Source organism: Aquarana catesbeiana, linkage group LG04, assembly GCF_042186555.1.
Source record: "Aquarana catesbeiana isolate 2022-GZ linkage group LG04, ASM4218655v1, whole genome shotgun sequence".
Taxonomy (NCBI): Eukaryota; Metazoa; Chordata; class Amphibia; order Anura; family Ranidae; genus Aquarana; species Aquarana catesbeiana.
The window spans coordinates 186577181-186596956 of record NC_133327.1 but is presented as its reverse complement, the minus strand read 5'-3'; the positions used below and the strand labels follow the sequence as shown (position 1 = coordinate 186596956).

The 19776-nt window shown below is 40.2% G+C and overlaps 2 protein-coding genes across 8 annotated transcripts in view; one reads left to right on the top strand and one right to left on the bottom strand.

The window, feature by feature from the left end:
- The window catches only part of LOC141139672 (P2Y purinoceptor 14-like), a 76500-nt gene extending 71652 nt beyond the window's left edge, over positions 1-4848 (top strand). For all 3 annotated transcript variants that reach the window (XM_073626002.1, XM_073626003.1, XM_073626005.1), the window contains one exon: positions 2967-4848. In XM_073626002.1, the coding sequence (XP_073482103.1) occupies positions 3486-4490 (1005 nt within the window). In that variant the 5' untranslated portion in view covers positions 2967-3485 and the 3' untranslated portion in view covers positions 4491-4848. The remainder of the gene's footprint in view (positions 1-2966) is intronic.
- The window catches only part of MED12L (mediator complex subunit 12L), a 777103-nt gene that overhangs the window by 500289 nt on the left and 257038 nt on the right, over positions 1-19776 (bottom strand). The gene's annotated exons all lie outside the window — the stretch shown is intronic.

The following is a 19776-nucleotide window of genomic DNA, read 5'->3' as shown; positions in this document are numbered from 1 at the left end:
GGTCATGTCAGGACACGTCTGATCATTGGAGGAGAGTACACCGAGTTCCCAGCATAGCTAGAAAACTGACCACGGTGAGCTTTCCTGCTTAGTGTGGTCAGTTTTTAATAAGAAAGCAGAGTTACTGGTAGAAACACCAGTCGGTCGGTCATCAGGCCCGCGCTTACCCCATCTGGGTCATGGGCGGCGCTTTCTCCAGGCGACAGGCGGTGGCTTCCCCTGCATCTTCTCCTCCTCCTCTGCATCACAAGGGCTTCCACCATGCGTCTTCTCCCTCCTCCTCCTAGGCCAATAGGATCACTTTTCCTTTCGGCCAATCGGGTGACAGGCCTCAGGACCCGCTTCCTGATTGGCCGGGAGGAGAATCAAAGACAATAGCGAATATTCATTCACTATTGTCACACAACTGGGGGGGGGGGGGGGGCTCTGCACCCCAAGTCCACTCTTTTTTGAAGCCTATTAGTGCCTCTGGCTCTAATCACGTGCTTAAAAAAAACCCCATAGAAATCCATCTGTCCAGCGGCCCGCATGTACATTAGGGGGCCAGACGCATGGATAGGGGGGCATAGCCCCTGCGCCCTGCATTACAGGCCGCCACTGATACAAAGAGAACAGGATACTTTCTCATACTAATACATAGTATAGCAGATACATATCAGGAATATGAAATATTGGGGTCGACTAGTAAAGGATTATAAATGAAAAATGTCCTGCAAAAGTACATAAAAATTACCATAAAATCTCTTTCACCTGTACCTCCTACAAAGGTAATGCACATCAGAAGTGCTAACTGGTACAGGGGTTGTCAATACAGACTGGAACCATTATGTTCACTATCCCAAGCTCATGTTACTTGTTGAGGATGGAGCATAGTCATTTCGTCTATTAAAACACTTTGCTGCACACAGAAGTCAGTCTACTGCCTATAGATGTTATCTGCCATGCCAATTGGCGTCATTCACTAACACTCAGCAGGCAGTTGTGTGGGAAGAAAAGAGGGTGGGAACTAGAGGAACTTTGCATTAGGTCTATAAGTATAATATTACATGTACACAGCCTTCAACACATTTAATGCAAAAGAAATACCGGAAGTTTTAGTAATAGCTGTTAAGAGGTGTGTGTGTGGCTTTATGAGTTCTTAAAGGATCACTAAAGATAATTTTTTTTTCTTTTCAAATAACAAACATGTTATACTTACCTCCACTGTGCAGCTCGTTTTGCACAGAGTGGCCCTGATCCTGGTCTTCTGGGGTCCCCCGGCGGCTGTCTCAGCTCCCCCTCGCAAGGACTCAACACTTTCATGCGAGCTCCCTCGCATGGGGCTGAGTGCTTGCGGGCGCGCTCCCGTGATACAGCCGGTGGCCATAGCCGCTCACTGTATCACGGCGCACCGCGTCATTGGATGTGATTGACAGCAGCGCGAGCCAATGGCTGCGCTGCTTTCAATCCATCCACTGTAACCAATCAACGGCCAGGCTGAGCAGCGAAGAGGATGTCGGGGGTGAGCGCGGAACTTTCGAGGGGTCAGGTAAGTAAAACGGGGGGGGGGGGGCTAGGGGGGCGGTATTGTCAGATGTTTTTTCACCTTAATGCATAGAATGCATTAGGGTGAAAAAACTTTTACCTTTTCAACCCCTTTAAAGTGTTTGAAGTGAACCTAGCAGAATACATGTTTTTCATCCTAAGCGCATGCATGCTAAGCAACGTATAAGTGTAAGGACGGCCATAGACGGTTCAAATCCTGCAGAACCAGCCGAGATTTGATTCATGTATGGGCAGGCTGAATGTACCAAGTTGATCGATCAGCCTGCCGGATTTATTTGTGATTATCGCTAGCGGCTGCTAGCAATAATCATTGTCTTCTCCCAGTGGGGACGGCTTCCCCTGCCGGGGGAATACAATGTCTCGGCAGGAGGGATTTCCCTATCGGCACTGTCTGTGTTAATGGGGGGGGATCATGCGCATTTCTTTCCTGCAACCTGTGGTTGCAAGAAAGAAATTTGCACCATCTATAGCCTACCTAAAACTTTATTTATTATCTCTAACGGAGATCACAGTACTCCTCCTGACAATACCTTTATCTGCTTTTCTTATGAGAAGACCATCACTACCTTTTTTCAGATTTAGCATTAACTTTCTAGTTTTAGGCTGATGGCACATTGGTGTTTTTTCACAGAGATCAATCTTTGCTACAAATTGCTAATGCCAGCAGTTAACAGTGATTTGCAGCTACCGCTTTAATTGCTAGAGTTGCTGTTGATTTGCTATAGCATTGGGTTGTGCCTTGCTACATATCGTTCTCCTTCAGCAATTTGTAGCTAAGCATAGCGATCACTGCAACATTCCATAGAAAAGCATTACGAGTGATGGTCACTAGTGATTATTCTGCTGACCCAATCTCAATCGCTGAGCGTCAGCGCGACAAATCACTTAAAAAATATCATGGTTAGCGTTCCCATGGAAAATAATTACGTTTTTCTTTTTGTTAAAGTGACAAATTGCTATAACAAATGGGGGAAAATGCTGCCAGAAAATTGCTTGTATGTCATCGGCCTTAGATGCTGGCTTAGAGATGATCAAATTGTGTCAATCTTGGATCCCACTGTAACCTCCAAGCTTGTGACTTGCTATAAAATGACAATGTTGCAGTTTAATGACTGAGGTAGAGGAGGCTGAGGAAATTATTTCTCCTGCCTTTTGCAGATTGATGGCATTATCTCTCCCTAGGCAAACTTACTTGACTCAAGTAGCTCAAGGACTACTTTTTATTGATAAAAGATGTCGCTTTTTTGAAAAATTATGCTACTGATGTATATTATGGCAGGAATCTATTCATGCAGACTTGTAAATTTACTGTAAGGTCTACATCAAGAACAAATATAGGCTGTTCTGCACTATGTCTAAAAATTTCTAAGTGGAAAACGATTACTTAAATAAAGCTACAATGCCTTTCTTTGTCTTTGCAGCTCCTACTGGAAGCAATCAGAGGCCACAGAAAACAGTAAACTAAGGGAAGACGAATCAGCATTGAAGAAAAATTTTCCACCTGGACAGAAATCCATCTACTGGGAAATGATCTACTCCTATCCCTAAACACAACACATCCAATACAAACAACTTCCACCAAGTTTTTAATGCTTCAGAAACAAGTTATTTGAATTTCTACAAGCATAACAAAAGAGCTTTTGTTCTCAGTGATCATAGTTATGGATAATGGCCATATTCCTATTTAAAATGAATATCACATTCGACAAGGCAGAAGACTCACTCTGATGTGAAAAAAGAAGACAATCAACATCCGAATTAACCATAATTTGTTTACTGCATTTTTTATCTGCACCTTTTTAACTAAACGCTCACAAATTAGATTGGGATCCATTAGGAGCAAACATCAATTCCTGTTATCATTCTGCACATATCTCACTATTGTTAGTGCTGTAATAAAATAGTCAATTAAGAAAAATACATCTATCTTGAAATTAAAAATGAATAATTTCACAGAATCCACGTTTAATATTTCAGAAATATGCTATCCAAATGCAGATGTAGTAACCAAGGTCCTGCCCACCATGTACACTTTTGTTTTTATCATTGGCTTCTTCCTAAATGGGATAAACTTGTGGATTTTCTGCTACATTCCCAGTAACAGGAGCTTTATTGTGTACTTGAAAAACATTGTGATTGCCGACCTTTTAATGACTCTCACATTCCCCATGAAAATCATAAGCGATGCTGGATTAGGAAATTTGCAATTACGTCTGTTTGTCTGCAGATACTCAGCAGTTGTGTTTTACCTGAATATGTACATTGGAATCATATTTTTGGGGATTCTTGGCTTTGATCGTTATTATAAGGTTGTGAGACCCATGAATAACTCTTCCTTTCAAAATCTTTATCACAGTAAGGTCATCTCAGCATTAATATGGGCAGGCATGGCTTTTATTTCTATCCCAAATATGATACTGACCAACCAAACTGTTGACGAAACAACAAACCCATCTTGTGCCAAACTAAAAAGCTATCTGGGCATCCAATGGCATCGGGCTTCTAATTATATATGCATAACTATATTTGTTATTGTGCTTATCCTTCTTCTTATATTTTATGCTTCAATATCAAGGAAAATATACCAATCTCACCAAAGGTTCAAAAGAGGTTCAAATGCTGGCAGAAAGTCTACGAGGAATATATACAGTATTTTAGTTGTGTTCTTCATCTGTTTTGTTCCTTACCACATGTGCCGAATTCCATACACCATAAGCCAAACCGCCTCCAACGGTTACAGCTGTCAATATCAAAACAATCTGTTTTATGTCAAAGAGGTGACACTGCTTTTATCAGCTGCCAATGTATGTCTTGACCCTATTATTTATTTTTTTATGTGCCAACCTTTTCGACAAATGCTCTTTAAAAAACTGCACATAGAATACAAACTTCAAGAAACTGAGAAGACTTTTAGAGTGTCCTCCACCCAGCCTGGATTAGTATAAGTCATGCATCCTTATGGTGAATCCATACATGGAAACCTTAACATAGGAGGTATTTATAGGGAAAGTGAGAAATGAAAGTAAAACCAAAGTATAAAACAAACTATTATTCTGTAGACTGAATGAAAGATGGATTAATACTCTTGGAATAAACATCTCACTTTTCATTGGACAGTGACTTGCAAAAATTATCCTTCTCTGTATCTGCACTTGCAATGCAAAACACAAGGTGATCACTCTAAACGGTATGTGGTCATTCAGGAACCATCAGGACTTTAATGAGCATGCCCTAGTACAAAGCTTGCACTAGTACAAAGCGGTATAATAACTCATGAATACCTACAGAAACGTTATGGAGTTAAAAGTGTTGTAATTCCTAAAAGGTTAAAGTAGACATCCCCAAAGATAGGAAATGCATGTAGCATGTTATTTGTGCAGACTCTCAGTGACTGACTGAATATCTGCTGCCTTAAATGTTGTCAATGGATGGGTTTAAATTTAATTTCATCATAACAGAAATGGTAATTGATTGGCTAATTGTTTACTACAAAATTCCACAAATCTTAATTTATAAGAATATACACTTTTCTTATGAAGACTCACAGAAGAAAGCAAGGTAATACAAATGTTTAATCAAGGGGTTGTTTTCTTACTGTCTATAATCAATCCTAGGCCCTGGTCAATTCTGCTTGCTATACAATTAGCTTTTAAGTCATTTTTGGTTCTATCTTCATAAGATATATGTAAACTCAATTCACAAAGCTAAACCATGAGATTTTTGGAAAATTTACAGTCCAATTAGATTTTAAAACTACAGTCACATGGCACAAAACAATAATCGTTATCCTTGTATAAAGTTTGTAGAATTGAGCCTGATATGTAATTGTATGTTATTTTGTAATAGTGATCTGCCCAGAAACTAACAAATCGTCTAATAGGAAGAGTGACAAAGTTTTTTCTTGAAAGCATTAATTGCTGGAAATACTTGGTGATCATAGTTATTTTACTTCTCAGTGTTGATAAAAGTCAATTATCAGACAATTTAAACATTTAAAAGTGAAACCCTGTCTAAAAGCAGATACTACTAAATAAAAACTGTTGATTTAGGGAGTCATTTACAACAATCAATGGATATCTATATCTGCTCTACACTATACATAGCTAGGCTACTCCACACCACAGCCTGTATTTTTCAACCATTCATAAAAGGCCAGCCATGGTGTGAATCCTGCAGAGAGAACTCTGTGAGTGGGTGAGAGGCCAGCCATTTGATCTTGATAGTGCAAGTGACCAGGCTCACCTCAACTTTTTATTTATTTTTGTTTTTCATATTTATTGTAAAAAAGAGCATAGCTGTGTTTTATGTACATGCTTTTTGGCATCATTTTTCGCACTTTACTACTGGAGGCCCTACATCCCTTATTTCTGGCTAAGGCCTACTCATCTGCTATTTCCTTGTCCAGAACAGTTCAGCGGACAGAAAAGCAGGTGGGGAGGCAAGTGGATGGGACTCAGCTTAGAAATCAGAGTAGTCAATTTCCAAGAAAGGCAGACACTTGACAACATAGGGGTACAGAAAAGGTTTTTTTTCAAGCTACAGAGGTAATAGCGGTCATTTTGAAATGCTTGCACTTAGGCCAGGCTTTTAGTTTTTAAATATTTCATATGGCTTGCAAGTTCATAAAAAAAAAAACTTAGATAAGTTTGAGCATGTAGATTGGTAAATCTTTGACAATAACTAAGGTGTTTTTGCTAGTCATGCAAAATATCTTAGATACACTGGAGATGAATAGCCTATGCAAGAAAAAAAACAAGTGATGAACCGGACTGTAGGATAGAATTAACCCACCTCTTATCCTTCTCTTCCACCCCCCTCTCACTGATCACTGGGATGGGAAAAATGCCTTTCTAAATCCTATTTTTCACTTACCTTAAGACACGGTCAAATGATCATCCCACGCAGGGTCCTTCCTCTCTGCTGGCATTCTGCTTCTACAGTTGGGCTTTAAGGAGATTTTGCCCATGGTTGGGCCTTAAGGACCTTCCCTTTTCCCCATTGACATGGGAATGATCTTTTGTTTAACATATGCCAAAATCAAAAATTCACTAAATCCAGTAAAAAGGTTTGTGCATCTTTGGGAGCATACGGATCATGACAAAAATGGAAAAACCATAATTAACTCACCAATAAATCTGCATAACCAGGCTTAAATACACTATATTGTCAAAAGTATTGGGACGCCTGCCCTTACGCGCACATGAACTTTAATGGCATCCCAGTCTTAGTCCGTAGCATTCAATATTGAGTTGGCCCACCCTTTGCAGCCTTAACAGCTTCAACTCTTCTGGGAAGGCTGTCCACAAGGTTTAGGAGTGAGTCTATGGGAATGTTTGACCATTCTTCCAGAAGCGCATTTGTGAGGTCAGGAACCGATGTTGGAAGAAAAGACCTGGCTCGCAGTCTCAGCTCTAATTCATCCCAAAGGTGTTCTATTGGGTTGAGATCAGGACTCTCTGCAGGCCAATCAAGATCCTCTACCCCAAACTCACTCATCCATGTCTTTATGGACATTGCTTTGTACACAGGTGCGCAGTCATGTTGGAACAGGAAGGGGCCATCCCCAAACTGTTCCCACAAAGTTGGGAGCATGAAATTGTCCAAAATGTCTTGGTATGCTGACACCTTAAGAGTTCCCTTCACTAGAATGAAGGGGCCAAGCCCAATCTGTGAAAGAAAAAACCCACACCATAATCCTCCCTCCACCAAATGATTTGGAGGGGTGGCCCAAAACTTTTTGCAGTATAGTGTGGGGTGGAGAAACTTGACTGGCCTGCACAGAGTCCTGACCTCAACTTGATAGAACACCTTTGGCATGAATTAGAGCGGAGACTGTGAGCTAGGCCTTCTCATCCAAGATCAGTGCCTGACCTCACAAATGTGCTTCTGGAAGAATGGTCAAACATTCCCATAGACACACTCCTAAACCTTGTGGACAGCCTTCCCAGAAGAGTTGAAGCTGTTATAGCTGCAAAGGGTGGGCCAACTCAATATTGAACCCTATGGATTAAGACTGGAATGCCATTAAAGTTCATGTGCGTGTAAAGCAGGTGTCCCAATACTTTTGACAATACAGTGTATATATCTTTTTGCCTTGTTAGAAGCGGAAGCAATGCAAATGTCCGAAGTGCAGTAACCTATAGCAACCAATCAGAAATCTGCATATACTAAATCTTAATCAAGCTGGATGCTGTGCTATGGCATTATACATCATTACTGCTCCTTGTGTTGCCTTCCTGAATAAAATGATTGTTCGTAAACTAGCAAAAAGTAAGATAAGTATTCCAAATCCTCTATGAAAAGATGAAATCTCCTGCACATATCCTGTTTCAAGGAGTGGTCTCTGTTATGCAAGGTTCACTTCTGTAGATGTTACTATGAAAGGAAACAAATCCAGTGTAAATACAGCTGTGGAAGAACACAGACTTGGATTCTGTACTCATTGTTACACGAGACTGACTAGTGGTCACGCTTTCATACTTCACATAGAATTACTAAGGATCCTGTAGCAAACGTAATTACGTTTAATTGTAATGGTAGCTAGGTAAACAGCAATTGTCAGTCTCCTAATAACAACAGTAAGATTAGGAGATACATTTCAGTCACTGCAACATACAGAAATCGATCACATAAGGGGGGAACAAAATAAAGACACATCACAACTCATGGAATTCTGCTCATTTACCTACGGGGTGTCAGTTTATGTTGTCAAATTTAAATTTTTAAAAGGTAGAAGAAAGAATGATAGACTGAGAACAGAAGATACAGAAAACCCACTTTACATCATCGTTAAAACAGCGTATGTGTACTGTACATTATTTCATGCATACGACTCCAAGCCTGCACTCATGCATCACGCACAGTCCATGTTTCATAGATTTTCTCTCTGGAGCACAAGTGGAATACTCTTTGAGTGCCTAGTTCCCTTGTGCTCTTATCCCTGAAGTCCCTGAAGTACTTGCCCCTTTTGGGAGATGCTGTACATTTGAATCCTAATGGGAGGCTGGATCCATGACCAAGTGCTTGGTTTAGATTAAAAAGTTCAGATTCTAAGTTCAATGACTAAAGTTACAGCATAGAAGCCAAAACCGGCATTTAAAGCTGCCTGCAGGTATCTTTCTAGTTAACCCAGGGCTGCTGATAAGGCAGTACAACCGGTCCCGTTGTACTGGGCCCGGGCCCCATCAGCTAAATAGGGGGGCCCAGGGCAGCTTTATTGTTCACGTTTGCCAAAATGAATTTTACTAGGCCGCCCCCCTCTGCTTCTACTTGCTTACCAGGGATTATGTTACATTTTCCTGGGCCCCATCAGATCAACAGGGGGGCCTAGGAGGTGGAAACTGACTTTTTTTTATCATCAGGAAGCTGTACAGGACCTCATGATTCCTAACATTGGCCCTGAGTTAACCAAATCCACTTGATCCTGAGAGTTAGCTATAATTGCAGCCTCCACTTCTGCTTCAACCAGCAATATCCTATGTCCTAGATGTCCTTCTAACCCAGGGATCTCCAAACTATGGCCCTCCAGCTGTTGCAGAACTACACATCCCATGAGGCATTGTAAAACTCTGACATTCACAGTTATGACTAGGTAGTTCCTGAACAACTAGAGGGCCGTAATTTGGAGACCCCTAACCAATGAGTGTGCCTCGGCTGCCAATAATGGCATTCTGTGGGGCTTGATGTCTAGCTGAGCAGTGGAAGCTGCAATTACAGCATGCACCTTGATCAAAGCACTTCCCAAGATCAGAAAAGGTCTTTTGATTAAGAAGAAAGGTATTTGCAGTCTCTTTTTGTGACTTTACTGTAACCTCATTTATTAACGCTATAAACCTGTTTATGATTAAAGCCAGGGAATGTTATGACTCTAGGTCCACTTTAAAGGACATCTGTTATGACAGAATAGTGACAGATTGCCATTGCTGATCTCTTTTAGAAAATGTTGCATATGTGGCAGTCTCTGTCTTCAGTACTTTCTCAGTCACTGACCTAGGACAGTGGGGGTTAGTGACTCAGCAAGACAGGAGTGCAGTTAGTATTTTTGCAGGGCAGTCATCAATAAAAAACAAAATATATAATTTTAAGCCATTCTTTACAGCTGAACTCCAGCCTTAACTTCAGTCTTGTGCAGCTGTACAGGCTCCTCTATTTTTTACTGAAATTACTTACTTTGATTTCGCTGCATACTGTAAGCTTCTCACAGTGTGCATTAGAAGCTGCAGCAAGTCAGGTAGAGTCTGTCTCATTTCCTGGCTGGAAAATAGCATCATCTAATCTTTTACCATAGGACCTGAGGAATGCAAAATGTAAGCAGAATAAACTTCATCTTTAAACCTGACTATGTTACATTTTGTGTGGTACTGTAGTAGGTGAAAACTAACATTCAGTCAACCAGTAACTCAAAATTGCGTTCTGCAGCCTAGCCCTTAGCTTCCCTAGTGCACACTGGAAAAGATGAAAATTGACTGCTATAGCTAAATACATTTCATACACTAGAAATTATATTCTGGGATAAAGTCACCTTAGCCAATACAGTTTTGAAGTTTGACAATCAGGACCCATTCACACTACCCACACAGGAAACCCATCTGTATTCTGAGCGGTTTGATGTCAGTTTTTTCAATACTAGATCTTTATTTTCTTACCTTCACTGAAATGTCGCAATGGGGATGATTTACTAAAACTGGATCACTCCGAATCTGGTGCAGCTGTGCGTGGTAAGTAAGCTTTTACAAAAAATCTATGGTATCTATGCAGAGCTACACCATATTTTGCACTCTCCAGTTTTAGTAAATCAACTCCAAAGTGACACAAAGTTTGGAAAAAATTGAGATATTCAATGTAATCTCCAGCTGCCTGCATACTAATGTGTACAGGGCACATAGAAAACAATTGTTTTCTGTGTGCCCCTGCAGGGCCTAGTGTTTTTCTAGTGCAGAAAAATGCCAGTCTGTGCTCAAGTGTGAACACACATTCAAAGAGTGTAGCAGTCCTCCAGAAATATTTCAAAAGAGTAGTCCTCTAAAAAACATTTTTTATTATTTTTGTATTGCTAGATTTTAATTTTAAAGTTGTGATGTTTTCTTCACTTTATTATATATGTGTTTTATGTTTAATACATGCTTAGGAAAATATTTATAAAGCAGTAAATCTGACATTCACCAAACATTCACTGCAGGTGAATCTTCCAGATGCATGTGTTTTAAAAGGCAGTGATTGATTCACCATAAGCCTCGGTTCACACCAGAGGCGGCACGACTTGCAGGTCGCCTCACCGAGGCGACCTGCACACGACTGCCGGGGCGACTTACAAAACGACTTCTGTATAGAAGTCTATGCAAGTCGCCCCAAGTCGCCCCCAAAGTCGTACAGGAACCTTTTTCTAAGTCGGAGCGGCTTGCATCGCTCCAATTAGAATGGTTCCATTGTACTGAACGGGACGCTACTTGTCAGGCGACCTAGGTCGCCTGACAAGTCGTCCCAGTGTGAACCAAGGCTTAGTGAATGATTCACCATCAGTGAATGTGTGCTGAAAATCACATTCACAGTTTTATAAATACAGTACACTCTTTAATGTAAGAGTAAACCTATGGGCTCTGCTTGCATAATAAGTGGAGCCTGGACTCAGTTGAACATGCATCCTCAGATTGTTTCCAGTGGGCTGTGGGATCCCCAAAACCTGGTGTGCTTTATTATAAAGTTTTCAAACAGAGCTTGCATGGTAATGTTCTGGCTCACGTTGCCCCAAGCATTCCCAAAGTCCATTGAGACCATCTATTGCATTTGGTAACCATTGGGAGGGTGACCTCGAGCATTGCCATGTGAACTCTGGTCACGATATAAGTCAGAATATGACCAGGATAACAACGTATCTCTGATCATATCATGTACTGAATACTAAAACACACCAGGATTCTAGAATTCTGGAAGGCTGTGGAAAAAAATCTGAAAATGGAATTAGGACCTGGCTGCTTTATGGACTAGAGGCAGCTTAAATGAGTGATCGCAGGTTCTCTTTAAATGTCAGGCGTTCCATGTCATTGTCTTTTCAATTAGCTTTTGAAATGTGAACCATATTCAAGTTTGTACCGCTATAGTGTTAAATCTGTTTTCTTATTACCTGAATTGCATTGTGTTCTTAAATATTATATTTTATGTTATTTGAGCAACCGCTAATGAAAATAATATATAAAGGAAATGTGAAAATGTACCTAAGCTTATATTATTCTGCACAGTAACATATTTAAAACATGTTGTACAGAAATGTTTGTCAATGTAAATAACATTATGTTAATGCATCTATAAGAAGAATAATTGAAAGTAAGCAAAATAATAAAAAGCTCTATTTGAACTACTGTACAGGTTTATCAGTGCACCCGTTCATGGGAGAAGAGCTGGCACACTGTTTTAAAAACAAACAAGCCCACGTTAAAATCATTAGATGGAAGCTGCCATCTTCTGCTTTCTTCTATTCTACTTTAGAACAGCAAAGCTGAACCTATTCATCCCATGTGAATGACATCTCTACCTCTAAAACTAGTATGTGGCCCAGGAGTTACATTTTAGCAGTTTCTAACTGAAGTTTTATTTAGGTTAGGGCCATACCAAAGGCAGTGTAGTACCTTCTTGTATTTCGTTGTAAAGGCAAATTTAGTTTTTACTCGCTGCAATCAGTGTGACTGTTTTTGATTGTTCTGGCCTGTTTTATGTTTCAGTGGCTGCAGGACTGACTCTTTCCTCCTTGTTGGTCCAGAAATGATCTGGAAGTTAGTGGGCAGGAGGAGTCTAATCAGCAGCTGAATATTCATACAGCCCTGGCAAATCCCTGGGGAGAAGTGCCCAGATGGCACTGGGAGTCTGTATAAATACTCTGAGACTGAGAGCCTGGTCTTTTTCGCTGAGGGAGAGATGTGCCTGCAGGATGTTAATGCCTCAGTTGGGTTACCTGGGGGCCTGCTCTTGAAAGTGGCTGAAAGCTGAGGGACTGCCATCTGAGGATCTAGCCTGGTACCACAGGGTGAAAATGTCTGTAGCAGATTGGAAGGAAGCAACCAATTTTTCCAAGTACGTTTGTGAGTAAGGACGCATGAGAGAGGTCCTAAAGACTGTGTGCAGTTGCCACCCCTCTTGTGCTAGAGTCAGCATGTTTAAAGGGGACATTTTGTCTGGTGTCCTGAAGAGCTCACTCTATTTAATTCTTAGTTAAAGGATAAACTCCAATCCAGGTTATACCATGTAAAGCAATCAAAGCCGTAGAATAGTTTTTTATCCCTTTAAAAGTTTTTTTTGACCATATGACATATATACACTCACATTTTAAAACCTTAAATCAGGCATTCATATATCCCGCATACCACTCATACAGGGACGAGTGTTTCACCTGTACCCCAGTTCTGCAGCTCCGGTCAGTGGTGGAACCTCTGTCCATATACCACAGCCTATACTTCCGTGTTCCTCGTTCGTCATCCTCTCAGACTCCTCCTACTAGTTTTGTCACTCCTCTTGACTTCCTCAGGGAGATATGATTGGCTGACAAATTCCCCTATACTTATATATCGGCTCCTGCCACCATTTTATTGGAGCCACCTATGCCTCGTTTCCACTGAGCGGATCGGTTTGGGTCGGTACAGTTTGAATGGCCTAGAATGGTGCGGTCTATTCTGGTGAGCGTTTCCACTGCAAGTGGGACCATAAGGGGCCATACAGGGTTTAGAAAAAATGCCTCAGCATAGCACAGCAGAAGGTTTTCTGTCAGCCAATCAGTGGAATGTATCGTAGCTCTGCCCTAACTGAACCGTTCCATTTTCTATGTCCCCACATCTGAAGCAGGACCCTGAATGGAGTGGTACGGTTCAGTTGTATGGGCCGCTTTCATAATGGAAACACCCAAAATAGCGTACTGAACCGAACCGATCCGCTCAGTGGAAACGAGGCATTATTGATGTATACAGACTCCATTTTCCTGTAGACTTACATATAAACAAACATTTACCATTTTATTGTAGTTGATCCTATCTTTAAGGATTGTATTATCATATATAAAACAATACGCGTTAAAAATGATTTATAATACAGTTAAGATCAAACTCTTTATTGAGGCACCTGGATACCAATGATCCCAATTCATACACCCACCATGATTCTCTTTGACTCAGTGTTTTGATCTTATTACTACCGCTCCAGTGACTCTTATATTTTTCTAGTCCCCAAAATTGCATCCCCGTTACGTTCCTATTATGCTGTGATCTTAAATGCTGATATAAGTCGTGTTTTTTTGAACCCTTTGCTATTTGATATACGTGTTCTTTGATTCTTACATGCATGGCCCTATTGGTTCTCCCCACATAAATCATGCCACATGGGCATTCCAAAGCATAAACGTCCCCCTCTGTGTTGCATGATATGAAATCTTTTTGGTTCAATACGTTTTTATTGTATTTAACATATTTTTTTAAACAGAATATGAAAACATGAACAGAACCAGATGCCTGACATCGGGTTATTTGGCTTAATAGAATTGGGATATACATAGAAAAAAGTATTATGCATTCTATCATCAACATATAGGAAACTAGATGTACAATACAAATTTGGGCTTATCTGGAACTATGTTTTTTAAGATATTATCATTCTTTAACACATCCTAGTATTTATATATTATCCTCTCTACGTTTTTGTTGGCGGTCATAATCCATAATTATGGCCATGGGTTATTCCTTCCTACTGTGTACCTTTTTATCCTCCAGTAATAATTGTCTATTTGTTCGTCCCACTTCATTTCTTTTCTCTCTCAATAAATTGATGATCATATCTTCTACTGATAAATCTATTGGCTCAGCAGATTGAGCTTCATAATCCTATTCATTGGTACAATTCCTCTTGATTCTGAGGAATTGACCTTTGGGTACATTAACCAACCATGGTCTGTCTGTGATGGCAACTATTTTGTGGTATATATGCATTACGGTCGTTTTTTTTTTTTTTTTTTTTTAAATGTTTTTGTTAATATGCTGTTGCCCTCTTTAATAATCTCACAGTGCCTTGCAAAAGTATTCACACCCTTGGCATTTTTCATATTTTGTTGCCTCACAACCTGGAATTAACATGGATTGTTTGAGGATTTGCATCACTTAATTTACAGAACATGGCCAAAACTTTGAAGATGTTTTTTTTTTTATTGTGAAGCAAACAACAAATAGGACAAAATAACAGAAAAAGTCAATGTGCATAACTATTTACCCCTCTAAAGTCAATACTTTGTAGAGCCACCTTTTGCGGCTATCACAGCTCCAAGTCGCTTTGGATAAGTCTCTATGAGCTTGCCACATCTTACCAATGGGATTTTTGCCCATTCCTCCTTGCAAAACTGCTCCAGCTCCTTCAAGTTGGATGGTTTGCGCTTGTAAAAAGCAATCTTTAAGTTTGACCACAGATTTTCTATTGGATTTAGGTCTGGGCTTTGACTAGGCCATTCCAACACATTTACATGTTTCCCCTTAAATCACTCAAGTGTTGCTTTAGCAGTGTGTTGGGGGTCATTGTCCTGCTGGAAGGTGAACCTCCGTCCCAGCCTCAAATCACACACAGAGTGGTACAGGTTTTGCTCAAGAATATCCCTGTATTTAGCACCATCCATCTTTCCCTTAACTCTGACCAGTTTCCCAGTCCCGACTGCTGAAAAACATCACCACAGCATGATGCTGCCACCACCATGTTTCACTGTGGGGATTGTGTTCTTTGGGTGATGTGATGTGTTGGGTTTGCGCCAGACATAACGTTTTCTTTGATGGCCAAAAAGTTCAAATTTTTACTCATCATCACCAGAGCACCTTACTCCATACATTTTGGGAGTCTCCCACATGCCTTTTCGCAAACTCAAAATGTGCCATTTTGTTTTTTGCTGAAAGTAATGGCTTTCTTCTGGCCACTCTGCCATAAAGCCCAACTCTATGGAGCATGCGGCTTATTGTCGTCCTATGTACAGATACTCCAGTCTCTGCTGAGGAACTCTGCAGCTCCTCCAGAGTTACCTTAGGTCTCTGTGCTGCCTCTCTGAGTAATGCCCTCCTTGCTCGGTCCATGAGTTTTGGTGTGTGGCCGTCTCTTGGCAGGTTGGCTGTTGTGCCATGTTCTTTCCATTTGGTTATGATAGATTTGATGGTGCTCCTGGGGATCATCAAAGATTTGGATATTTTTTTATAACCTAACCCTGATTTGTACTTCTCAACAACATTGTCCCTTACTTGTTTGGAGAGTTCCTTGGTCTTCATGGCAGTATTTGGTTAGTGGTGCCTCTTGCTTAGGTGTTGCAGCTTCTGGGGCCTCTTTCAAAAGGTGTGTATATTTAATGACAGATCATGTGACACTTAGATTGCACACATGTGGACATCATTTCACTAATTATGTGACTTCTGAAGGTAATTGGTTGCACCAGAGCTTTTTATGGGCTTCATAACAAAGGGGGTGAATACATACGCACATGCCAATTATCAGTTTTTTATTTCTGAAAAATAGTTTTATGTATATATTTTTCTAATTTTACTTCACCAACTTAGACTATTGTGTTCTGATCCATCACATATAATTCAGATTAAAAAAACATTGAACCAAAGGCTGTAATGTAATAAAATAGGTAAAAAGCCAAGGGAGTGAATACTTTTGCAAGGCACTGTATATTCCCATGGAAGACATATATTTTTGTTATTGTTATTCATATTTCCAAAAAGTCTGTCTGTTCACTACCTTCCCAGAATAATATAAGATTGTCAATAAATCTATTATATAACTTAAAGAGGAGCTCCACCTTAAACAAAAAATATTAAAAGCCAGCAGCTACAAATGCTGACTGCAGCTGCTGACTTTTAATAAATGGACACTTACCTGTCCTAGGGTCCAGCGATGTCGGCAGCCGAAGCCGATCGATCGCTCGTCTCTCGGCTGCCCCCACCACCATCCTCAGTCAGGGAATCAGGAAGTTAAGAATTGCGGCTTCACTGCCCGGTTCCCTACTGCGCATGCGCGAGTCATGCTGCGCGTCTACACTGGTCCCCGTTGTGTTGTGGGAACTGTGTGTTACCCAGAACACAACGGGGGGGGGGCGGGCATTTGCGGCTAGCTGCGGCTAGCTATTCCCAGAAGTGGGTGCAGATACCTGTATTATACAGGTATCTGCACCCCCCTCCCCCCTGAAAGGTGCCAATTGAGGCACCGGAGGGAGGGAGGAATCCGATGAGCGGAAGTTCCACTTTAGGGTGGAACTCCGCTTTAAGTTGGTGGGGTGGATTTTGAAGTATTTTTTCCTGTTCCCATTTTGCCATATACAGATTAGCGATGCTTGGGGCAAATCTTTCTCCCATAGCAACCCCTTTAGTTTGTATATAATACTAATTCTGGTACCAAAATCAAGACAAAAATCAAGGCAGTCCACTACAAACTTTTTATGTTGTCTATCTAAACTTTTATCTTTAGTCAAAGCCCATTTTGCTGCAATAATAGCTCCCTTATGGTTGATGATTGTATATAGGAATGCTACGTCCGCCGTGCATGAGAGTATGATCTGAGATACGTGTATTGTTACTGTAATGATCTGTAATATATGTTTCGCATCTTTTAAATACGCTTGTGTGTTTTTACTAGGGGTTGGAGATACCAATCTAGATATTGTCCTAATCATAAAAACAGAAAATCACCGTGCTATTGCAGAAAAAAAACCCCTAAAAAGCAGCAGTTCAACTGTGAGATATACACAACAATACGAAAAAAAAACAAGGAAAAAACTGCGCTATACCATGAAAATATATGAGTGCATAAAAATCAATTAATGCATATCAAAGTGAATAAAAACAGAAAATATTGTGAAAAAAAATCATGATATATTAATACATAATAAATTCAAAACTTCTTCTACGGAAATGAGAAAAGTCCCCTGATGCTTCTCAATGAAAGCCAGTGTGAAAAGGTAGGAAAATAAAACACCGCTCACAGTAATACTCCACCATCTCTCATGATATCCCCTTAAGTCATTTTCCACAAGGTGGAGGATCATTGTGAGCGGTGTTTTATTTTCCTACCTTTTCACACTGGCTTTCATTGAGAAGCATCAGGGGACTTTTCTCATTTCTGTAGAAGTAGTTTTGAATTTTCAACTCTACGAACTTTACTATACATTATTCATTTTGTGCACCCATGATCTCATGTATTCATATATCATGATTTTTTTTTCACAATATTTTCTGTTTTTATTCACTTTGATATGCATTAATTGATTTTTATGCACTCATATATTTTCATGGTATAGCGCAGTTTTTTCCTTGTTTTTTTTTTTTAGATATTGTCCTAACCTAGATGTAAGTAAATCGATCCCATTAACAATTGGTTAACCTGGAGGATTTTTTGCTGTCTTTATGGATCTTAGGGATCGCATAGATAAGGGGGATTCTACAAGTTTCCGGTATTAGGTATTTCTCCTCCTTCTCATTTAATATACCCTTTGTTTTACCTCCTTTAATTAGCTTTTCTAATTCTTTTTTATTTCGTTTAGTGGGGTCATCTTTCAATAGTTTGTGTGTCCTTTCATATTTTAATAATTCTCCCATCACTGATTTGTATTGATTTTGATTCCATACTACAATGCCTCCCCCCCCCATCCCCCGTCAGCTGGCCTAATGACAAATTCCTTCCTGTTTTCCGTTTTTTTAATTCCTTCCTTGATGTAATCTTGTCCAGTGGGTTTCTTTATATGGAGCTTTTCTAGGTCATGTGTTACATTACGTAATGTTTTATATACTCTTTTATCCTAAATATTAACATTCCTACTAACTGTATAATTTCTACTTACTCATAAAAAGTATACCCCTAGACTGGTTAATGAGCCTGAAGAGAGCCTGTAATTGTGTGTTTGGCTGCGAGGAAACTATTGTGAGAAGGATCTGACAATCTACTTAGCGGCTCCTATGGGCATAGTGCTACCCTAGTTTTCGAAAAGAACCGGGCCACGCCTGGACACTTGGGTCTAAATTTTGTAGTGCATTCAGCATACCATGAGAAAAAGTAGGTTAGTTTCTCTCATTTTACCAGCTTTTGGTTTAAATTTCCCTTTCTTTCCACTCTTCCTTGCTATTAGTTATCTGGCCCTTTGCTGATAGACAAAAAAACCAAGGAACATAGATGCACAAAAGTTCCTCACAATGCCACTGTTTTCCCTACATTTTATATTGTGCACCTAGATGTAAGCTCATACTTGGGTCTTTCTTTCATTGGTATTAAAACACTGTCTTTGGATCAGATCTGTTCCAATATAATCTATTTTACTAAAAACATAATTGGTCTGAAACATAAAATGGCTTTATACAAAATACCAATTGCATTATTATTGCTTAAAATAATTAAATGACAATCAGCAAATACTGATGTGTTCATGCAGAGTATCGTTCTTGGGGTGACAGCAACATTACTGCGAAGACCTGGGGCACTTAGTATAAGATTAGGGCTATGTGTCCTATGTCCTGGGTGCCAGGATCTAGCAATGCTCCAATACAGGAATGTTTATGGGGATACACAAAGATGGGTTTACAAGTAACGTATACAATGCAGTACACAAAAAGAAGTTCCTCTGCAGCTCCATAAGATATTCGTCAACTACACCTCTCTATGTACTATGTGTTCTGCAGCTGGCTCCTGACAGACTAGATACAACACTATAATGCCCCGTACACACGGTCGGGCAGGTTTTCCAAGGGGAAATGTGTGATAGGACCTTGTTGTCGGAAATTCCGACCATGTGTAGGCTCCATCACACATTTTCCATCGGATTTTCCGACACACAGTTTGAGAGCAGTTTGAGACAACAAAATCCGTTGTCGGAAATTCCAATCGTGTGTACACAAATCCGACGGACAAAGTGCCACGCATGCTCAGAATAAATAAAGAGATGAAAGCTATTGGCCACTGCCCCGTTTATAGTCCCGACGTACGTGTTTTATGTCACAGCGTTCAGAATGATCGGATTTTCTGACAACTTTGTGTGACCGTGTGTATGCAAGACAAGTTTGAACCAACATCCGTCGGAAAAAATTCTAGGATTTTGTTGTGGGAATGTCCGAACAAAGTCCAACCGTGTGTACGGGGCATAAGAGTCATAAGCACAGGTTCTTGACAGTGTGTTTGAGAATTTCCACTGCTTGCTGCAAAAATAAAAGGAAAACAGCTGTTATTCCATAGCAAGATAATACC